The following is a 19,002-nucleotide window of genomic DNA, read 5'->3' on the forward strand; positions in this document are numbered from 1 at the left end:
GCGTGAAATCGAACGTAAAAACAGGACAAACAAAGGTCATAGCGTCGTAGTGGCGTCAAACATCGCGTGGGATTCGACAAACGCGAAAGTATTTCGGGGACATTTCCATGCTTAATAATGTGCTGTCCACATTTGATGATAGGCAATTTCGATTAAGTGAGGGTATTCGGAAGCAATATTCCTCTGTCGAAGATCGGCCGGTCAATGTAAGCTGCGAAATAAAGAAATTCTAGTTCAAAATCAAATCGTTCGATTTTTGCGGCAGACGTTCGACGCGCGTCTTTCATGCATCTCGCGAGATCTCGCAATTGTTCGGAAAATCACTTATTGGAGGGCCCTGAACTTTGCTAGTAATAATACAATCAAGACTTAATGAGGCTTGCCTTCGCTCATGTAGATTTTAGTGTAAAACGAAAAAAACAGTTGTCAAATTTGGTGACCAGTTTAGTATGATTGAAAGCGTTTACAGTGGAGGTCAAGGCCGAATATACATGATTCCCGCGTTTCATACTAAATGTTTTCTATTAATAATTTCACTTTCAAATAATATTCATAGGATATGTCTGTCACAACCTCGTTAAAGATTATTAGCATATTGTGTGCACATGCTTCGGGCTCCTTTTTCCGTATTTCACAACGCATGCGTCATCACAGTGAAGTCAATTGAAGTTGGTAGAAGCAAGGCTGGGCACATTTTGCGAAATAGTAGTTAGTTAGAATTACCAGACACGCAATCGAGACATTGTGGGTTATCGAAATATGGATGATAAACAGCAAGTGATATTTTCATAGATACATTTGAAATTGAAGCAAAGGAGTGGCGGCCCATGGTTTGCGCTAGTGTCTCGGCAAAATGAGTCCCACTTACAAAATTTTAAGAAATTGAAATTTGACCCTGGATAACTTTATTAGAGATTGGACCCCAGCTTGCCTGAAAAACTGGGTCCCTCTTCAATAATTGGAGTCCGGGAAGCAAAATATGGGGTTAACGCAATCCCTGGTCACTCACTCAGTGGCCTATTAATCCATGAAACATACTCACACATATCTGTACATGCTATCATCCTGTCTTATTTGTGTGGGGGGCTTAACTGTTAATTGAACATTGAGTTACAATATGGGCGTGGTGTCATAAAAGTGGGCGTGGTCATTTCTGTAACTCGATGTTTTCGTAACTCGCTGTTCGTAACTCAAAGTTCGTAACACGAACATTATAGCATCTCTAACTGCTTGGGTTTTGACTAAACAGTTCAAAAGTTGGGTTTCGGATCTCGCTGGCACCGTATTGTGGTCACGCCCACTCTGGGATGTTCATATAACAGTCACGGTCGCCATACTTAGGAGCTAATCAACGATAGTCTTAAAGTTGGATGGTGATTTCACTTTCAAATATACCAGGTGTTCTATGTTCGTCGTGTAATGAGGTATTCGTATTGAGCAAATATTCCAATTGGCGCCACTCGATTAACGTGTGCGTGGTTAAGGATTACTGTTTTATAGGGGTTGTCGGCATGACGAATTGCAATTACGTTTATCACTGAGTGTTTAATATAAAAAATGATGGGACCATGAAGCAGATATTTTTTTCCAAACCCAGGTGATAGCACAGTAAAGCAATTTTCCTTTCACAAATATGAGTAATAACGTGAGTTTGCTCTGGTTTTTGTTGGTACTTCAGATGCTTAAAGTTTAAGTGAAAGAGCTAATGTTCTTGGGGAATCCCCAACCGCATTACGTAATGACAACGTGACGTCTTATTGATCATATGATACCGACCTCGTTCAGTGTGAGTAATATGGAGTATCTGCATTTTAGCGTGACCGTCCAAGAATACTCAGGGGTGAATGTGTTTATTTCGAATAATTAAGTCTTAATAGTTACTGAGGTGAGTATTTAATAAATGTACAATCTATCGACCTTAGTTGGAGTCGTGTTTCACAGGACATTGCACGATTTTCAATCGTTTATTTGCGCAATGGTTTCATTGCGGCGTCAACATGAGTGGAGTCCGGAGTCAGGATGAGTACTTCTAGCGAGTCACCCCTCTAAAACGTCTTCAACTACCCTAGGCCAATCACTAATGTGCGGGGCCATTACTGTGGACAATTACATTAACTTTTGCTCTTGCATTAAAGCAGCAGTTTCACACTTAAAATAATCAAAAATACCATTGACACCCTGGACAAGTATGTCCTTTTTTCACAAGAACACTGTCCCAAGGGATTTTCTCTTCTCAATTTCTCAAGAAAAACGTTGTTTTGTTTACTAGAAGGAAATGTTCTTTCAATTGGCAGCATTTCTTATATTAATTTCCATTGCACAAAAAAGCAGCAAATACTGTTACCGAAGCACAGAATTCACATGTATTTTTCCCCGGCCATTCACGCAAACTGCCAATCATGACTTTTTCAATAATTGTGACATATTTTGACCCTTGGAATCTAATCTAGCATTCTTCATAGCTATATTCACTGCCCTTTCATGCCAGTTCAATTTCCTGTCATTATTTCACCCAGATTCCACGATATTTAATATTTAAAACCAGCCTTAGTTTATTTCACAGTCACTCTAATTTTCACTTTTCTAAAATTATTACTACCTAATACTAAAATATGTTTGGATAATTAGAGTACTAGCACATTAGCACGTATGGTCCGGTTAGAATTAAAATACACCACGAATATTCACTTTTGAGATATAATTTTTGGTATGTGTTGATTCTTGGATATTTCATCTTCGTCGTCCTGTACTTCGTTTAGTAATTCGAACTTCCCAGTTTGCGTGAAAAGGGCGAGTTTCGCGATTTCCGCATCGAAAATGCCTTTGCTTCATTATTTGCTGAGGGACGGCCGCTTAGGTATGTGCTCTGTAAATTGCAGCACATGGACCTAAAAAACGTTAGGTAATCAAACAAAAATTACGTTGTACTAAAGTCCAAAAAGTACGTTCAAGGTCTGCATTGTTTCGTAGCATAAAAACGATTTACTACCTCGCTTATTGTGACACCCTCAAATCAACTGATTTCCATTCCCCTCAAGAGTCAAAATGGTATAACGTTTCAGTAGCTGTCGCTGTCGTACTCTTGAGTCTCGCCGATAACATTTTGGTTCAAATTCACGTAGCTGTCGACGAGAAAACTCCGACATATTTTCAACTAAAGCTAATTTGCATAACAATGTTTTCCCCCTTCGGACTACTATTTCTGACAGTTGGTATTCGTAATTATTAATATAGTGAATGATTAATCAAAAGATATGACGTGTCCAGTACTTAGTTTGATTGGCTTTATGATTGGAGGTTACGCCCTAGAGTCTTTTTACTGCTTTGTAATTGGTTAGAGTTTTGAAAATGAATAAAGAGTTTTAGTTGGTCTTGGCGAGTACACCAGAACAGACGCAGTCCAGTCCTGGAGAGTCTTATGGCTAGTCGAGAGTCTAGTCTTGAGACAGAGTCTTGAGTCAGCCTTGCGATAGTCTTGGGGACTTTTCCCCAGGGCACTGTGTCTTATAGAGTGCTTGACTGACTGACTAAAACGAGAGTTGAAACGTATTTCGTTGTGTGTGTCTTATTTGACTGTAAGGTTTAAGTGACTTTCCCGATCCCGCACCTCAAGGGGACGCGATAGAGAGACGAGACGTGATTCCCCCCTGACACGTGTGGAGAACCCCAGAGAGCAGATTTCCCCCTGATACACCACTTACAACTTGGGAAATTCACTCGCATCAAATTGCGTTCGCTGTGATCGGCAAAAATGTATTTCCACTAAAGTACGTTCAAGATCTGCACTTTCTCATAGCATAAACACTGTTTTTACCTTCGATTACTTAATCTAAGGCGATAAGACTAGATTCTTACTAGGACGCAGGTCGTTTGGATCCGATGATTTCTTTTGTTTCGAATTCGTTGTACGCCTAGAAACATAGCAACGTTGTTTTGGGGGAATATATAACATGTTCTGTTCCAATAAAGGATTTTCATATGCATAACAATTACTTACTGAAACATTTCCTGTACTCTCTAAAATTTTACAATGCCACTAGCCCAAGATGGACTTCCTGTTCAACACGTTGTTGAATAATATAATAATAATAATTGTTTATTGCATCTTTAGAAATATACATTTCTTTCAGTATATAGCAATAGAAATATTAATCAATACAGATAAATAAAATAAATTATAACAAGTTAGTAAGAATTTTGAAAAGTAAATAAAATATAATAAGTTCAAATCACATATAACACATTGTTGAATGTTCGCGTCACTGTACGTAAAAACACATTCTCGAACTTGACAATTTTAAAGTTCAGACCATTAAGCAATTAGATGGAAATACCAGTTGCATAAATCATGAAGATTGATCATTCGATTGCTGACCGGGATTGCTGCATTTAGTGTTCTTTTCTACTAGTATGCAATATAAAATCATATCGATTGTGGGCGGCGAAGGGTAACAGATTGTTTTGGTTCAACGGCTCTCAGGGCACGGGCAACTGAAATTTCCTGACTTTGTTTTACTATTCTGACGTGTTCTGGGCTGTATATAACAGTCAGACACTGACAAGTCAGTGTTTTTGGCTGTTTCCATGGTAGGACATGAACGTGAAGCTATAACGTAAGTTTATAACTAAATGGGCCCCGAATACAGTACGAAGTTCGCAAAAACCATTCAGTCTTTAAAAGTCACTTAGTTTATTACTAGGACGTATTCTGCTGTTGCATTTATATTTCCAACCGTTTTGCGATAGTATTGTCTAGAATGAAGGCAGCATTTACAGTTCATTCAAAGTTGCATTAGAATTACGTTGATACAGTGTAACAATGTCGGCGCCAGTGATATCTTACCAGTGGGCAAAGTAGCCAAAATAAAAAGCATGATCATTTGAACACTGCTATTACAAAACTGGTATGAGGTAATCAATTTGGGGCGAAAATATTCAAAAATCAGTTTTTGGATGTTGCAATGACAGTGCTGGGGCAGGATTTTTTTCAATCAGTGACGATACGACCCAATCTGATTAAAATCTGATGTAGTGTACGGGCTTTAATTATTTTGGCTATAAACTTATTTTAATTTTATTTGTTATTACTTTTGTTATTACTGCCTTTTTATTTTATTATTTTACTTTGATTTTGATTTTGTGATTTTTTTTTAAATTCCGCCCTACATACATCTGACCCGATGCCTATGTAACGAGATTTCAACGAGACCCACTGTCGACGATTTTAGTCAACGAATCACAGCCTGAGACCTCCTTCTATAATGCACATTATGACGTCACTGGGCAGAGTCGGGTGGCAAACACACTCAAATAAAATGGCGGATTATACCGACGTTAGCGACCGAGAAAAACACGGGTTTTCGGTAAGTTTATCATTGTCAAATGCAACGAAAGTCACTTTTTTATGTTTATATTGTGGATCGAATGGTTCAAGTTTAGATTGTTATTTTGTGTAGTTATTCTGGGGGTGACGATTTTGTTTCCACCGGTTCGACCGAACACCGGTGTCTTTTTCCAATCGCTTGCCCTGGAGACCGGTGATGTTTTGTTGACGATCGGGACAAAATCGTCTACGGTATTGAAGCCGTAGCTGTAAATATTCATCAAAATGTATCAACATTTTGTACATTATACAATAACAACTCTTTATTAAAGTAATTGAGCTGATTTGGACTGGAATAAAATATTTTTTATTTGGAAAACATCGCAATTGATCAAGAAATATTTTATTGCTCCAATTTTCTGCGTCGATGATGTGGGCCGGTGACCGTTATACAATTTAAAATCAGTTTGCATTGTTTACTATAGCTGTTTACAGTGTTCTAATCATTACGATTTACTTATGTTTTTGCTTCCATTCTAGATAATTATGCTCAGTGTTTGATGTAAAATTGAAGCGATGACTGAATAAACGAACCTTGGCTGGCGAAGATGTATCAGGAAGTGTACACATTTGTTGGAAGTGAAAAAAATATTCAATGTAATGACAAAAATTGTAAAATGCTGTGGATCTTCTTCTGTAAATAAAAATATACTAGCAATTTTCTATTAATGGTTTATTCAAGTGGGAAAAATATAATGTACAGAAAGATTGCCCGTAGAGTATCGCTACACTGAAAAGTAAGCAACCGACAGCCTGTATAAAAGGGGGCCTGTGATTGGCTGTTACTTACGCGAGATTTGAACGGGACTTGCATAGGCGTCGGATCAGATGTATGTAGGGCGGAATAAAAAAAAAATCACAAAATGAAAATCAAAGTAAAATAAAAAGGCATTAATAACAAAAGTGATAAAATTAAAATAAGTTTATAGCCAAAATAATTAAAGCCCGTACACTACATCAGATTTTAATCAGATTGGGTACGACCTACCTGTTAAGCATGAACAAAATCAGGCGAGCCAAAAAATCACAAGAGTTAAAAGCCGTTGCTGGTGAAAAGTTACCCCAACTTTGGGGTCAATTTTCTTGGTAATGAAAATGGGCCCCGTATACGAAGTTCGCAAAAACCATTCAGTCTTTAGAAGTCACTTAGTTTATTACTATGTAGGACGTATTCTGCTGTGTTACATTTAGTATTTACAACCGTTTAGTATTTTCTAGAATGAAGGCAGCATTTACAGTTCATTCAAAGTTGCGTTGGGATTACGTTGATACAGTGTAACAATGTCGGCGCCAATGCGCAAAGTAGCCAAAATAAAAAGCATGATCATTTGAACACTGGTATGTGGTTATATATTTGGAGCGAAAGTATTCAAAAATCAGTTTTTGGCTGTTGCAATGGCAGTGGTGGGCCAGGATTTTTTTCCAATCAGTGATGATACGACCAACTTGTCAAATATTCACTTTTGAGATTTTGATTTTTGGTGTGTGTTGGTTCTTGGATAGTTCAGCTTCGTTGTCCTGTACTTCATTTAGTAATTCGAACTTCCCAGATTGCGTAAAAACGGAGAATTGCCTTGCCTTGGCTTAATTGTTTGCCGAGGAACGGCCGCTTAGGTACGTGCTCTGTAACTTGCAGCACATGAACCTAAAAACGTTATGTAATCAAAATCACAAGAAGTTGAGTATCCCTGATACGGGTATTGCTAAATCGCCAGCTGTGAACTTTATCAGGATTCCCATATGAAGTTACACATCATTCTAGCAAGGAAAAAATATTGATTACTTTTGTGCAGGTTATATGATGAAATAATTAATATTTCATTTTTGTTAGTGTATCTTTAATTTTATTTATTAAAATATGTACACATTATAACTAATTGGGGTGGGAATTGCCAAGGCAACTTATAAACCTATAAACAAATATTTTCGTAAATAACACTGACCGTGAAATACGCTCTTGAGAAGTGTTACTAACGGAATATATTGCAATTTCTTTCAATTTTAATTAGTTGTATTGCAATGCATTAGTAATAATGTAAATATATATATATATATATATATATATATATATATATATATATATATATATATATATATATATATATATATATATATACATATATATACATATACATATATATACATATATATATATATATATATATATACATATATATATATATATATATATATATATATATATATATATATATATATATATATATATATATATATATATATATACTTTTCTTTATTTCTTTGTTGAGACTGAGTTATATATTTGTTAGATACTATAATTTATCTATATTGGAAAACGGTTATGGGGATTATTAATTTTAATAAACAATATTCAACTATCCTTTGCAACACCAATAAGATCATAATAATAATGTAATGTAAGCATGGGTCTTATTTTGGAACTCCTGCCAGAGCAACTGCACAAATCATAAAGGCAAATTAATAGCTTCTAAGGATGGTATTCCCAGAATAGCGCAAGTTGTTAAAGAAACATAAAACTTTAATTCTCAACAACGATGAAAGAACCAGTTACTGTGACAAAGCCCTATTCTCCGCAAGACCCACCCAATACGAAACCCACTTAACGCGAAAGCCACTTACCGTGAAGCTACTAGTTTTACTGATCAAAAGACTTTTCACTCCCATCATGCAATCTCCCATAGTACTTCCGCAGACACAGCGACGAGCGCCAACGTAACTACAAATAACCTCGCTCTTATGTGCTGAGAAACAAGCCACATCAACCCAGCGACTGCTGAGTAATTGTACACACTTCCACCATATGCTACGCTGTAATATGCAATTATAATTCTGGTTTCCCCGTGGATCCAAGGCGCCGTGTATTGCGTAAATATTCACTTATTGTGGTATGGCTTTTGCTCCACGACGCCCTCTAATTTCGACCTACATTTAGGAACTAACAAATATTGTAACCGAGGTCACTTTTCACATTTGTGATCACGACAGAGTGTGTACAGTTCAAAGTGATATTTTAAATAACCTTCTAAATCACAACATGTACTCGTAGTCTGAGGTAAGTAAGTACCTGTCGTAGGATTACACGGATTTTATATAAGTGAGCGAAACTACTTTGTGAGACATTTGGGCCAGGCACAGTCCCTCTATCACTGTGGGCCAGGCGACAGTTCCGGGCATTGAATTGAATGTCACTGTTGTCTCTCCTGACTTTTTTTTTCTTTTTTGTAAGTGCAAATGCTGACACATAGTGCATTTTGCCACAGAAGTCATTTCATGTTTAGGACTACATGACAGGGCTGTGTGACCATCTCCCTATCAAATGGCAATTTTAATGCGCTATCCTGGTGTCAACCAGGCTCGGTCGAACAAAACACCTGCGGACCTTAACCAAGGTTCCCCCAAAGTCGCATTCGTTAGTGAATGAATTTCGGCCAGTGGAATTGGCCTTCCCATTGAGTCTGTGACAGACTCACCCAGGGTAGGGGTCAACCTTTTTGATGTTCAGCTTAAGGTAGGATTTGAACTTGGTTCTACCGATCATGAGTCTGATGCGACAACCACTATGCTACCAGTGACCGGCTTAATTCACACCACTTATTAGAGTTTCACAGACGATAATGTCATGAACACTATCGATGTGCTCAGGGATCGGGGAACTTAGTCTCGCTTGGCTGATGTCACTCACATGTAGATGTACCAGATTCGACCCAAATAAATACACACGAGTTCATTACAGATCCAGCTTTATTCTACCAATCAATCAGCCGAGGTAACCCCTCGCTGCACCGTTCCCTCGTTCTCCCTCTCTTACCAAAGTTTACAAACTCTATATTAAAAGTGAAATCTCTAAGGCGTGGCAAAGTAACCATGCGACCAGCCAATCGCTGCAGTCGTCATTGGCACGATCACGTGATTACCAGGGGTGTGTCTCATTTCTATAGAGGAAAACATGAACAATTCTTCCTATTTCGAAACACGTAATTGGTTACAGAAATTAAATTGATTCCAAATATTTTTTCCAATAGGGCATTGGAGCTAATCATTAATTTAAGCGGGAGGGTCGTCACCTGCGCACGCGCAGGAATTGAGTCCAAAGCGACTCTCACAGCACACACTAAAAACGCAAATGCTCATGGGTGGACGCTTGTTTGTAAACAACAACACGCTATGCCCATCTGACGCATGCGCAGGTGACGACTCCCCCGCTTTGAGTGCATCTGTGTAAGTCAACAAAATCAAAGTAACAGTTAGTAACGAAGGCACAATGACGTACACGGTATTCAATGCATCTCTTTAACTTAAACAAGTATGTCCTCACCAGTGATCAATATTTATTCATTTGTGTGAGAAGGAGGTTGTGTGAGTGTGTGTGTGTGTGTGGGGGGGGGGGGGTCATCCCAGATCCCTAGCTACATTATCGGGCCACTGAAAACTTGGTTATACACGGCTATATTCTAACTCATTGACGTCAAAGAAGTGCGCATACGAGTACTAGTACTGTATATATAATGAATCATTCATAATTTCTCACATCTAGTCCTATAATTGTGCATCTCGCATAATAAATTTGCTGATCACAGTTGACCTTCAGTGCACCCGGCTGTGTGCAAGAGCACTTTCCAAATAATTTAAATTTCCCAGGGTGTGTGCCCGAGACGTCTTGGTACGGTACTTGTGTGTAAAAACATGGTGTACACGGCTATTACCAAACCAGGTGAAGCCCAACATCCGGTCCTACAAGTTTCAATCGCGGTTTCCGACTGGAGACTAGCGTTTTTTGGACATAAAAAAAATGCTTCCCAGATTTACAGTTTTACAGTATAGGCATATTGTATTCTTTTTATACACACAGTAAGAATGACTTGTTTCACGAACCCACCACAGACATACGCCCAACCCCCAGATGGTGGATGGGGGTGGATTGTGGTTTGCAGTAGTCTGACGGTTCGTATGATGACATTAGGAGTCTCTGCTCATGCCGGTGTACTCATTGTTGCACTGAAATCAACTATGGTCAACAATTCTGTCGTGGAGATTGTTTTAGTCACCTCTTTGTATTTCGGATTTATGTGTTTTATAGGTACGTATCAAGTACTGTACTGTCTTCGAGCATACTTTGAGGTATCCTCGTAATAACCTTATAATATTTATATAGTGGGTAATTAAGTTTAATTTATTGTATTCGAATAATTGACACATATTTTTAACTCTAACTCTTTTAAAACCATAACAAGTAATGTACTGTTAGTGAAATAATGTTCAAACATGTACCATTTTGACAGGTCCATTTGGTATTTACATAAATGACAGATATGGTACAAGGCCAGCTATGCTTATAGGCGCTACATTGTCAACTATTGGGTTGTTCCTGAGTTCCTTTGCTTTCAATACGTATTATCTGTACATATCATATGGGGCCATAACAGGTAGGTATTGTCAGTGTTATTATCATCAAATGTTTTAATATTTTATAGATACTTCACTGAAATATGTTGTAGTTTATGGTAAGCGTGTACATGTATGCATCCCTATATTGGTTATGAATGCCATGCCAGCAAATAATATGCGTAGAAATAGACATATGCCATTTTTTTAATTATCAGAAGAACAAACGTATCTATGTTCTCTAAGACGAAAAACTAATTATTCCGTATGGTTGGTACTTATTGGATTTAACGATTAATGCAATAAATATTGGGAAATGTGTTTGTTATGCAACCTCGTTTATAAGTATTAAAAATGGTTTAGGGTGTTGTATTTACTATAATTTAATCATTATGCACGTAAAATACCGTCTGTAACTGTTCTTATGCTGATTTAAAGCGGGAGAGTCGTCACCTGCTCATGCGTCAGATTGACATAGCGTGTCATTGTTTACTAACAAGCATCTACCCATGAGCCTTTGCGTTTTTAGCATGTGTTATCATCGCTTGGGACTCGATTCCCGCGCGTCCGCAGGTGACGACCCTCGCGCTTTAACTAAAACCAAGCATATATCTGTTTTTTTATACATTCAGGTACAGGTCATGGTTTTTTGATAGCCACAAATTTGCCGATTTTGTCGAAATACTTTGACAAACATTTTGCAACTGCAACTGGGATTGCCTGTGTTGGGACTGGCTTGGGATTTTTTATTTATCCACCGATGACTCAGTTTTTTGTTAGTAAATACGGTTGGCGCGGATCGTTTTTAATGTTATCTGCGATCAACGCCAATACTTTTGCATGTGCTGCTGTTATGCGTCCAATCATTGTGACTAGTCAAGAACAAGAAAAGAAAAACACAGACAGGAAAACAGATGGTCTTTTTAAGACACTAGTTCGAAGTCTAGGGTTTCGACTGTTGTGTACGAACCTTAATTTTGCCCTGATGATGTTGGGAGTATTTGCGGCTGACATGAGTTTTTTAATTGTAATCTCACTCACCGTACCTTATGCAGTTGATAATGGAACCCCAGAACTGAAAGCACCATTTCTAGTTACAGCAGTAGGTATCGCCAGCCTCTCAACCAGACTTGTTCAAGGATGGATTGTGGATAAGGCATATATACGACCAATTTGCATTCTGCCGATACTTATGCTCACTATGGGAATTGCGCAACTAACAATTGCTTTAACAACGATGTTCCCTGTGTTGATTGTTGCGTGCGTCCTTGTTGGAGCTTGTGATGGCATATACTTTCCTGTGTATTTTGTTTGTATGAAAGTAATGGTAGGAGTAACGAATTATTCACATGCAAACTCAATGACGTTATTAGCAATTGGATTGGCGGGAATTCTAGGTTCACAGTCTGGAGGTAAGCTATTTTGCTTTTTCTCACGCAAAATTTAAATGCGCGAGTACACCAAGTGACTTTGAAGTTCGTTTTCCTAACTGGCATTTTCAATATTAATCTATCTTATTAAACATTTTTTGATAACATTGAATACCAACAACAACGAAGTCTCAACCCGAATACTTATTTACTTATAAATATATATCTATTTTTGTTCACACGTGGCAAGTTCGCCTCATAACGCTACGGGCGTGCATCCATTATTTAAAGCGCGGTGGTCGTCGCTCAGCGCGTGTTTGAATTTTATGTAAACAAACAATTTTATTTTACACGCGTAGTATACGTCGCTGTGAGTCCCATATCGAACAGGACGCGGCGCGACGACTGCAGCCCTTTAAATTAAAACAGGTCGAGTCAGGTCTTTTTTTTCTTTCTAAATTTGAAACTGGTGCAATTTATAGTTAAGATTGTTCCTATAAATTTCGATAAAATTCTCACTATTGCCTTCAATTATTTGTTCTGCCATGTGACAGTTCTGGACATTGACTGTTAACTGTTGTCTTTTTAGTGCAAATTGCTGGAACGTGTGCTGACATATATTGATTTTTTTACTGAAGCCACATACCATGGTTTAGGCTTACCATGTGATATGTCTGTTTAGCCGGATTTTTGGCATATTATCTAAAAATATTTTATCAAAAATCAAAAAGGCTCTCAGACTGTTGAACATATGCCTTAGGTTTCCAGTTTCCTAGAGTCACATTCATCGGTGAATGAATCTCCGCAACCACTACGATGTGACTTGGTACTACATTTTGTGCAGAACTTCCTGTGGTTTTCTGACAGAGACAAACAGAATGGTGTATTTTTTAAATATTTTTTTTGACTCCCATGTGCGAAGCACAAAATGGGAGTCTTTGCAGTTAGTGTGTCTGTATGTGTGTATGTGTGTATGTGTGTATGTGTGTATGTGTGTCCGACTGTTCCACTGCTATCTCAAGAACCATACATCGGTTTTTGATGAAACTTGGTGCATAGATGCTCTGGGCCAATGCGCAGATTTGATTAGGTTTTGGTAAAAATCCATGCTCGTTAATTACCTAATTTGCATGATAATTAGCTAATTTTTAGCTGTTCTATGACTGTTCCACTGATATCTAAAGAACCACTCATTGGATTTTGATGAAACTTGGTACATAGATGCTCTGAACATATGCGCAGATTTGATTAATTTTTGGTAAAAATCCGTGCATATTAATTACCTAATTTGCATGATAATTAGCTATTTTTTAGTGGTTCCATGACTGTTCCACTGATATCTAAACAACCACTCATTGGATTTTGATGAAACTTGGTACATAGATGCTCTGAACTAATGCTAGGTTTTGATTAGTTTTTGGTAATAATCCGTGGATACTAATTACCTAATTTGCATAATGATTAGTCAATTTTCGGTTTTTCCACTGATATCTCAAGTACTAATCATCACATTTCAATGAAACTTGGTACATAGATGTCATACGACACTGCACAGACCTGATAGTTTTTATGGTAATATCAGTACATATTAATTACCTAATTTGCATAATTAATTAATTTTCAGCATTTGATATAAGTAGTTAGCATTACATTTCAATGAAACTTGGTACTTACATACTCAAGGACTATGCAGAGATTGATTGTTTTCGATAAATATTTGTGCATATTAATCACCTAATTTGCATAATTAGTTAATTTTCAGCTTTTCCACATGTATCTCAAGTACTAATCATCGCATTTCAATGAAACTTGGTACATAGATCCTTTAGGACTATGCAGAGACCTGATTAGTTTTAGGGTAAATAATTGTGCATATTAATTACCTAATTTGCATAATTAATTTTCAGCTTTTCTACTGATATCTAAAGTACTAATCATCATATTTCAATGAATCTAGAATTATGCAAACCCAATTAGTTTCCGGTAAATATTTGTGCATATTAATCACCTAATTTGCATAATTAACCAACTTTCACACTGATATCTCAGGTACTATACATCACATATCAATGAATGTACATGGATGCTGTAGGACAATAGACAGACCTGAATAATTGTGGGTTAAAATCTGTACATATTAATTACCTAATTTGCGTAATTAACCAATTTTAATCTTTCACACTGATATCTAAAGTACCGTAAAAACTCCAAAATTTCGACTGGTTTTAAATAATTTGTGTTAGAAATGTGACGTGTTTTTAGAGTCAAAATTAAGGTGCATTTTCGGACGGTCGAATTTTTCAGAATAGAAATCAGCAAAAAAAAATGGGGATGATAGACAGTGTGCTTCATTAGTTTTTAAAAAATGCAATGTCCGTCAATTGACGTAAACTTCCTCATGTTTCACGGTAAAAGCAAAGGTCGTGGCCGAGTTGTAACTCAAAATCTAAACAAAGTCATCAATCAGTGAGTATTATGACAAGCAAAACAAAACATCAAGACGCGGAGAAGAGGTCAGCACAAAACTAATAGGTCAAAAGACAAAGCTGTCTCGCACTACCTAGGAAAACTTGCGAATGTTCGAAGTACAGGTACCCATTGGACAAAAGATACATGGAAGTTTAGCAAACGATCTCCCCGACCCAGTGCAATGTATCCGGTTAGAATCAAAGCTCACGTGTCCCTTATTTGAGCACCGTACCGGTGATTTGAGGGACCAAATTCTGCCGTAAATTCGCCCTTGGATTAAAAAATATAATGGGATTTAAGAAAATAAAATGGGACTTTTAAGGTGTATTTTGGCGTCATTTTTCGGACATTTCAATCAATCCTGCCGGCTAAAATAGAGTCTAAGTTTTACCGTAGTCATTGACGTCTGTCTATTCAAGAGTACACGTGTATGATTTTTATCGTGACTAGCGTGAGCGGGTAAGCTTCCTTTCGAGAATGAGCTGTTATCACTGTGAACAATGTTAAATTATTCTTCAGATGACCAGTTTATTTTTTAAAAACAACTAATTTTTTTATTTAAAAAAAAATCATGCCGTTTTCGCATCATCCAGCTTTTTGATTGGTTAATTAGCGATTTGACCTATTTGACCTAAGAGAACATGGCGGATATCCTACAGCATCAAACGTTTATACGAGATCGGAATCATTCGCTTACGATGAAACTAAGTTGACTTTTATTTGTATTTCATAACCATTCAACAAATTTATTTTGTGTACATTATTATAATCACTACTGAGTACAGTAATAATCAACAATTCAGAAACGCAGCATGCCGAGATTTTTGTGTTCGTTTTTATTTGAAACTTCGTTTATTTAGAATATATTTTCGTTACCAATAAAATAAAAATCTCTCAGTCAATCAGAAACCCGGATTCATGCCTTTGAGGAAGGTCCCGTTTGAACGCTCACATCGTTTTTTTTTTCGTTTGGGGGAAAACTAAAACTGGTCGCAATTTTCGAATAAGAATGAGTCGGCAATTTTTAGTGGAGTCGAAAATTTGGAGGTGAATAAAACACCGAAACCCGGCAAATAAATAGGCGGTCAAATTTTTAGAGGGGTCGAAATTTTGGAGTTTTCACGGTGCTAATTATTCCATTTCAATGAAACTTAGTACAAAGATGCTCTAGGACAATGTACAAACCTAATTAGTTTGGGGTAAAAATCTGTTCATATTAATTCCCTAATAAGCATAATAATTCATAATTTTTTGGTTCTAATCACATTTCAATTAAACTTGGAGACATAGATTTTCTGTTACATTGCGCAGACCTCATTAGTTTTACACTCAAATCTGGTCATATTAATTTTCTGATTTGCATAATTAGTTTTCAGCTAAGTAATTTCGAATTATATTTAATGTGTCTCCAATACTCTCAGCACATGGGAGTTCTTTCTAAGCTTTCTTTGATTTTTTGCGTGTTTGAACAAATTAAGCAGAAGTACCAGTATATATATATCCATGTATATAATTATAGATAGATACTAACAATAGTCTCTAACCGAAAACACTGTACATCACCTACAGCCAATCAGCATTTTTGCAGTCTGAAAACCAGATTTTAACCCTCGTTCACCTAAACAGTGGCTCTTATATTTATACACACTGCTACATTGCCTAAATTTATTCCTGAAACTAGATTAGCCAGATTATTCAGCAATACATCCACATATTTAACAAATGTTAAAGGGGAGCAGAGGTGTGGCTTTTGACACTCTGTACATGAAATTTGAGATCTATGAATTCTGTCGATAAAAACAGCTTATTTGTGCTGCGAAATGCCCTAAATATCGAGTATAAAACGGGCTGTGAAGCAGACGACAAACGCCCGCTTTGCCTGGCGTCATTTCGCCTCTAGAGGGCCAGTCAGATGATGTCATCAGTGAACACTGATAATTGAACCCATTCATGCTAGTACGTCAATCCCATAGAAATATTTATGTTTGATATTTTAATTGTGAACCAATTTTCCATATTCGTTCTAGGCCTTGGTCTAACTATTTGAACACATATAAAAATAAGCATGTGGGTGTGATTGATAATGTTTGGTTTACTAATAATGTATCTAACAATGCCGTATTGTTATTCTCTCTCGACAGGTTGGATATATGATAACACGGGCAGTTTCAAGATAGTATTTTATCTATGCGTCGTATGTAATCTTGTGGCTGCTTTGCTGTACGGTATCGTCGCTTTCAGGCAGAGAGCGCAGAAAAGAAACGCACACTGGGGAAACAATGAAAACTGATTTTGAGACTGGTTTCATAGAATAGCATTAGACTGTGCTTCTATGTATGGGTCAAAATGTTGCTCCAGAGAAATTCATATTGCCAGATCACGTTTTGTGATTGTCACGGGGGTTTAAGTTGTTCTAAATATGGACAGATTTTGACAGAACAGTGATTGTTACATTAAATTAAATGTACTTTTGTTCAACATTACATTTACTTGGGTATGTAACAATAACCAGTTTGTTTTCACATTGTACGTAATTAAATACAGGCAAAAACTGTTACTCCTGAGTAAAAAAAATTTCAGCTTTTGATATTTCAAGTACTATTATTTCATTACTTTTCAATGAAACTTGATACATAGATGCTCTAGAACAATCCAACGACCTGATTAATTTTAAGTAAATATGTGTGCATATTAATCAACTAATTTGCATAATTAGTTAATTTTTTGGCTTTTACACTGATATCGCAAGTACTAATTATCCCATTTCAATGAATCTTGGTACATAGATGTGTTAAGACAATGTACAGACCTAATTAGTTTTGGTTTTAAAATAGTACATATTAATTACCTTATTAGCATAATTAAACGCTTAGTACAGGCCAAGAAAGCGAGTAAAGTACGAGCTAAATCTGACCCATTTTTAAGATCCGCATAGCAAAATGTGCGCTGGGGCTCAGCTCGGGCTAAAGCCCAGAACACCATTGTATTCAACGCCTGTTTTAGGGATTCACTATTATATTCTTAGCTTTTCGTTTCGGTATGCCATTTCCGACATTACATTCAATGCGAACACATCAAGAGACATTATTCACAGAAAATGGTCTGACGATGAGACTACTTGTATTGCTTCCTGTTATTCTGTTAGCAGCTTTTGTATTTACATTGTTATTGTTTTATTTCCACATGTACTGGTTACTGTACTAAAGTAATAAAGGTTAAAAAGATTGGAGAGGTGGATATTCTCAAAACGTTTTGGTGTTAACTGTTGTTCCCTCCCTTCCTCCTCCCCTCCCCCTTTGATGAGCACATATTGGTATATGTAAACATGTGAGATTAGATTAAATCTTAAACTGTATTCCAGGAGTCCCACTTTTATGTGACAAGTGATATATGGAAGGTGACATGATGATGACCAGGATTAAACTACTGCTGTCCATTCCAAAGGTTACGTTTATCATGAGTCCTTCTATTATTAAACTTGGCAATCCGATAATTAAGGGTGAAATCTTCTGCAAGCGGGTTAGGGAACCACACATTCAGAATGCAGAATGACATTTAGATATTGACGAATTGAGCACGGCTTGAGGCGCCTTGCCAAATGGACCACATATCTATATAGGACCGCTGGGCTAACAGGGACTGGGATTTAACCAAATTCTAGGCAGAATTCCAAGAAGGATTTGCGATGAGCATTGTATATTCGTTTTGTAGAGTCTACAAAGGTAAGAGTTCTATAGAAGGTGATCTCAAAATCCAGTTCTGTCTCCATTTGTCGAAGCCGAGTACCTGCTGGACAAGAGAGTGCGCACGATGAGTCATATGATATGAGAATGACAGAATGAAGTTTCTGGGTTTCCAGTGGGTGTCACTGTGAAGTGAGGAGTAAAGGCAATGTGCTTTACCAGGCTGGTGTAACTTAGATATAGCATCTGGAATTATCCAGCATAAGAATTGGTAATATGCAGATTGGTCGAGTATATTCATTATCTACAATCTATCCTTGAACAAGTCTGGTTGAGAGGTTGGCAATTTTGAAAGAATCGGCAAACTTGCGTCTATCAACAAACCATGACGGGTACCTAATTCTGCCTAAGAACAGTTACAAATTGTAAGTGAAAGTCAACAATGTACACAATGATTAAATTATAGTAAATACAACACCCTAATTTGTTTAATATTTATAAAGGAGGTTGCATAAGAAAAAAAACATTTCCCAGTGTTTATTGTCTTCAATAAATAGAATAACTATTTATCTTTTTTTCTATATAAAGGACTTAAATATTTTTCATCTGTCTATTCCTAGTACATTGTAAACTGTACATATTTCAGTGAAGTATCTATAAAATATTAAATTAATGATAATAACACTGACAATACCTACCTGTTATGACACCATAT

The 19,002-nt window shown here is 36.9% G+C and overlaps 2 protein-coding genes and 1 long non-coding RNA gene across 3 annotated transcripts in view; all 3 read left to right on the top strand.

Annotated features, from left to right (window-relative positions):
* Positions 1-1,726: 1,726 nt before the first annotated feature.
* LOC146745848 (anaphase-promoting complex subunit 13-like) overlaps positions 1,727-19,002 on the top strand; it is a 28,338-nt gene continuing 11,062 nt past the window's right edge. Inside the window, exon 1 of the mRNA XM_085499200.1 lies at positions 1,727-1,885. The gene's annotated coding sequence lies outside the window, so the exon portion shown is untranslated. The remainder of the gene's footprint in view (positions 1,886-19,002) is intronic.
* Positions 5,220-5,936, top strand: LOC146745849 (uncharacterized). Its single transcript, XR_014929529.1, has 2 exons — positions 5,220-5,363; positions 5,864-5,936. It is a non-coding gene; the product is annotated as an uncharacterized LOC146745849 (long non-coding RNA).
* LOC102807903 (monocarboxylate transporter 12-like) lies at positions 8,059-17,852 on the top strand. Its single transcript, XM_085499198.1, has 5 exons — positions 8,059-8,435; positions 10,233-10,460; positions 10,663-10,806; positions 11,398-12,177; positions 16,746-17,852. The coding sequence occupies exons 2-5, from the start codon at positions 10,238-10,240 to the stop codon at positions 16,892-16,894; spliced, it is 1,296 nt and encodes a 431-aa protein (XP_085355324.1). The 5' UTR covers positions 8,059-8,435; positions 10,233-10,237; the 3' UTR covers positions 16,895-17,852.

The sequence above is a fragment of the Saccoglossus kowalevskii genome, chromosome 5, assembly GCF_978046115.1.
Source record: "Saccoglossus kowalevskii chromosome 5, keSacKowa6.1, whole genome shotgun sequence".
Taxonomy (NCBI): Eukaryota; Metazoa; Hemichordata; class Enteropneusta; family Harrimaniidae; genus Saccoglossus; species Saccoglossus kowalevskii.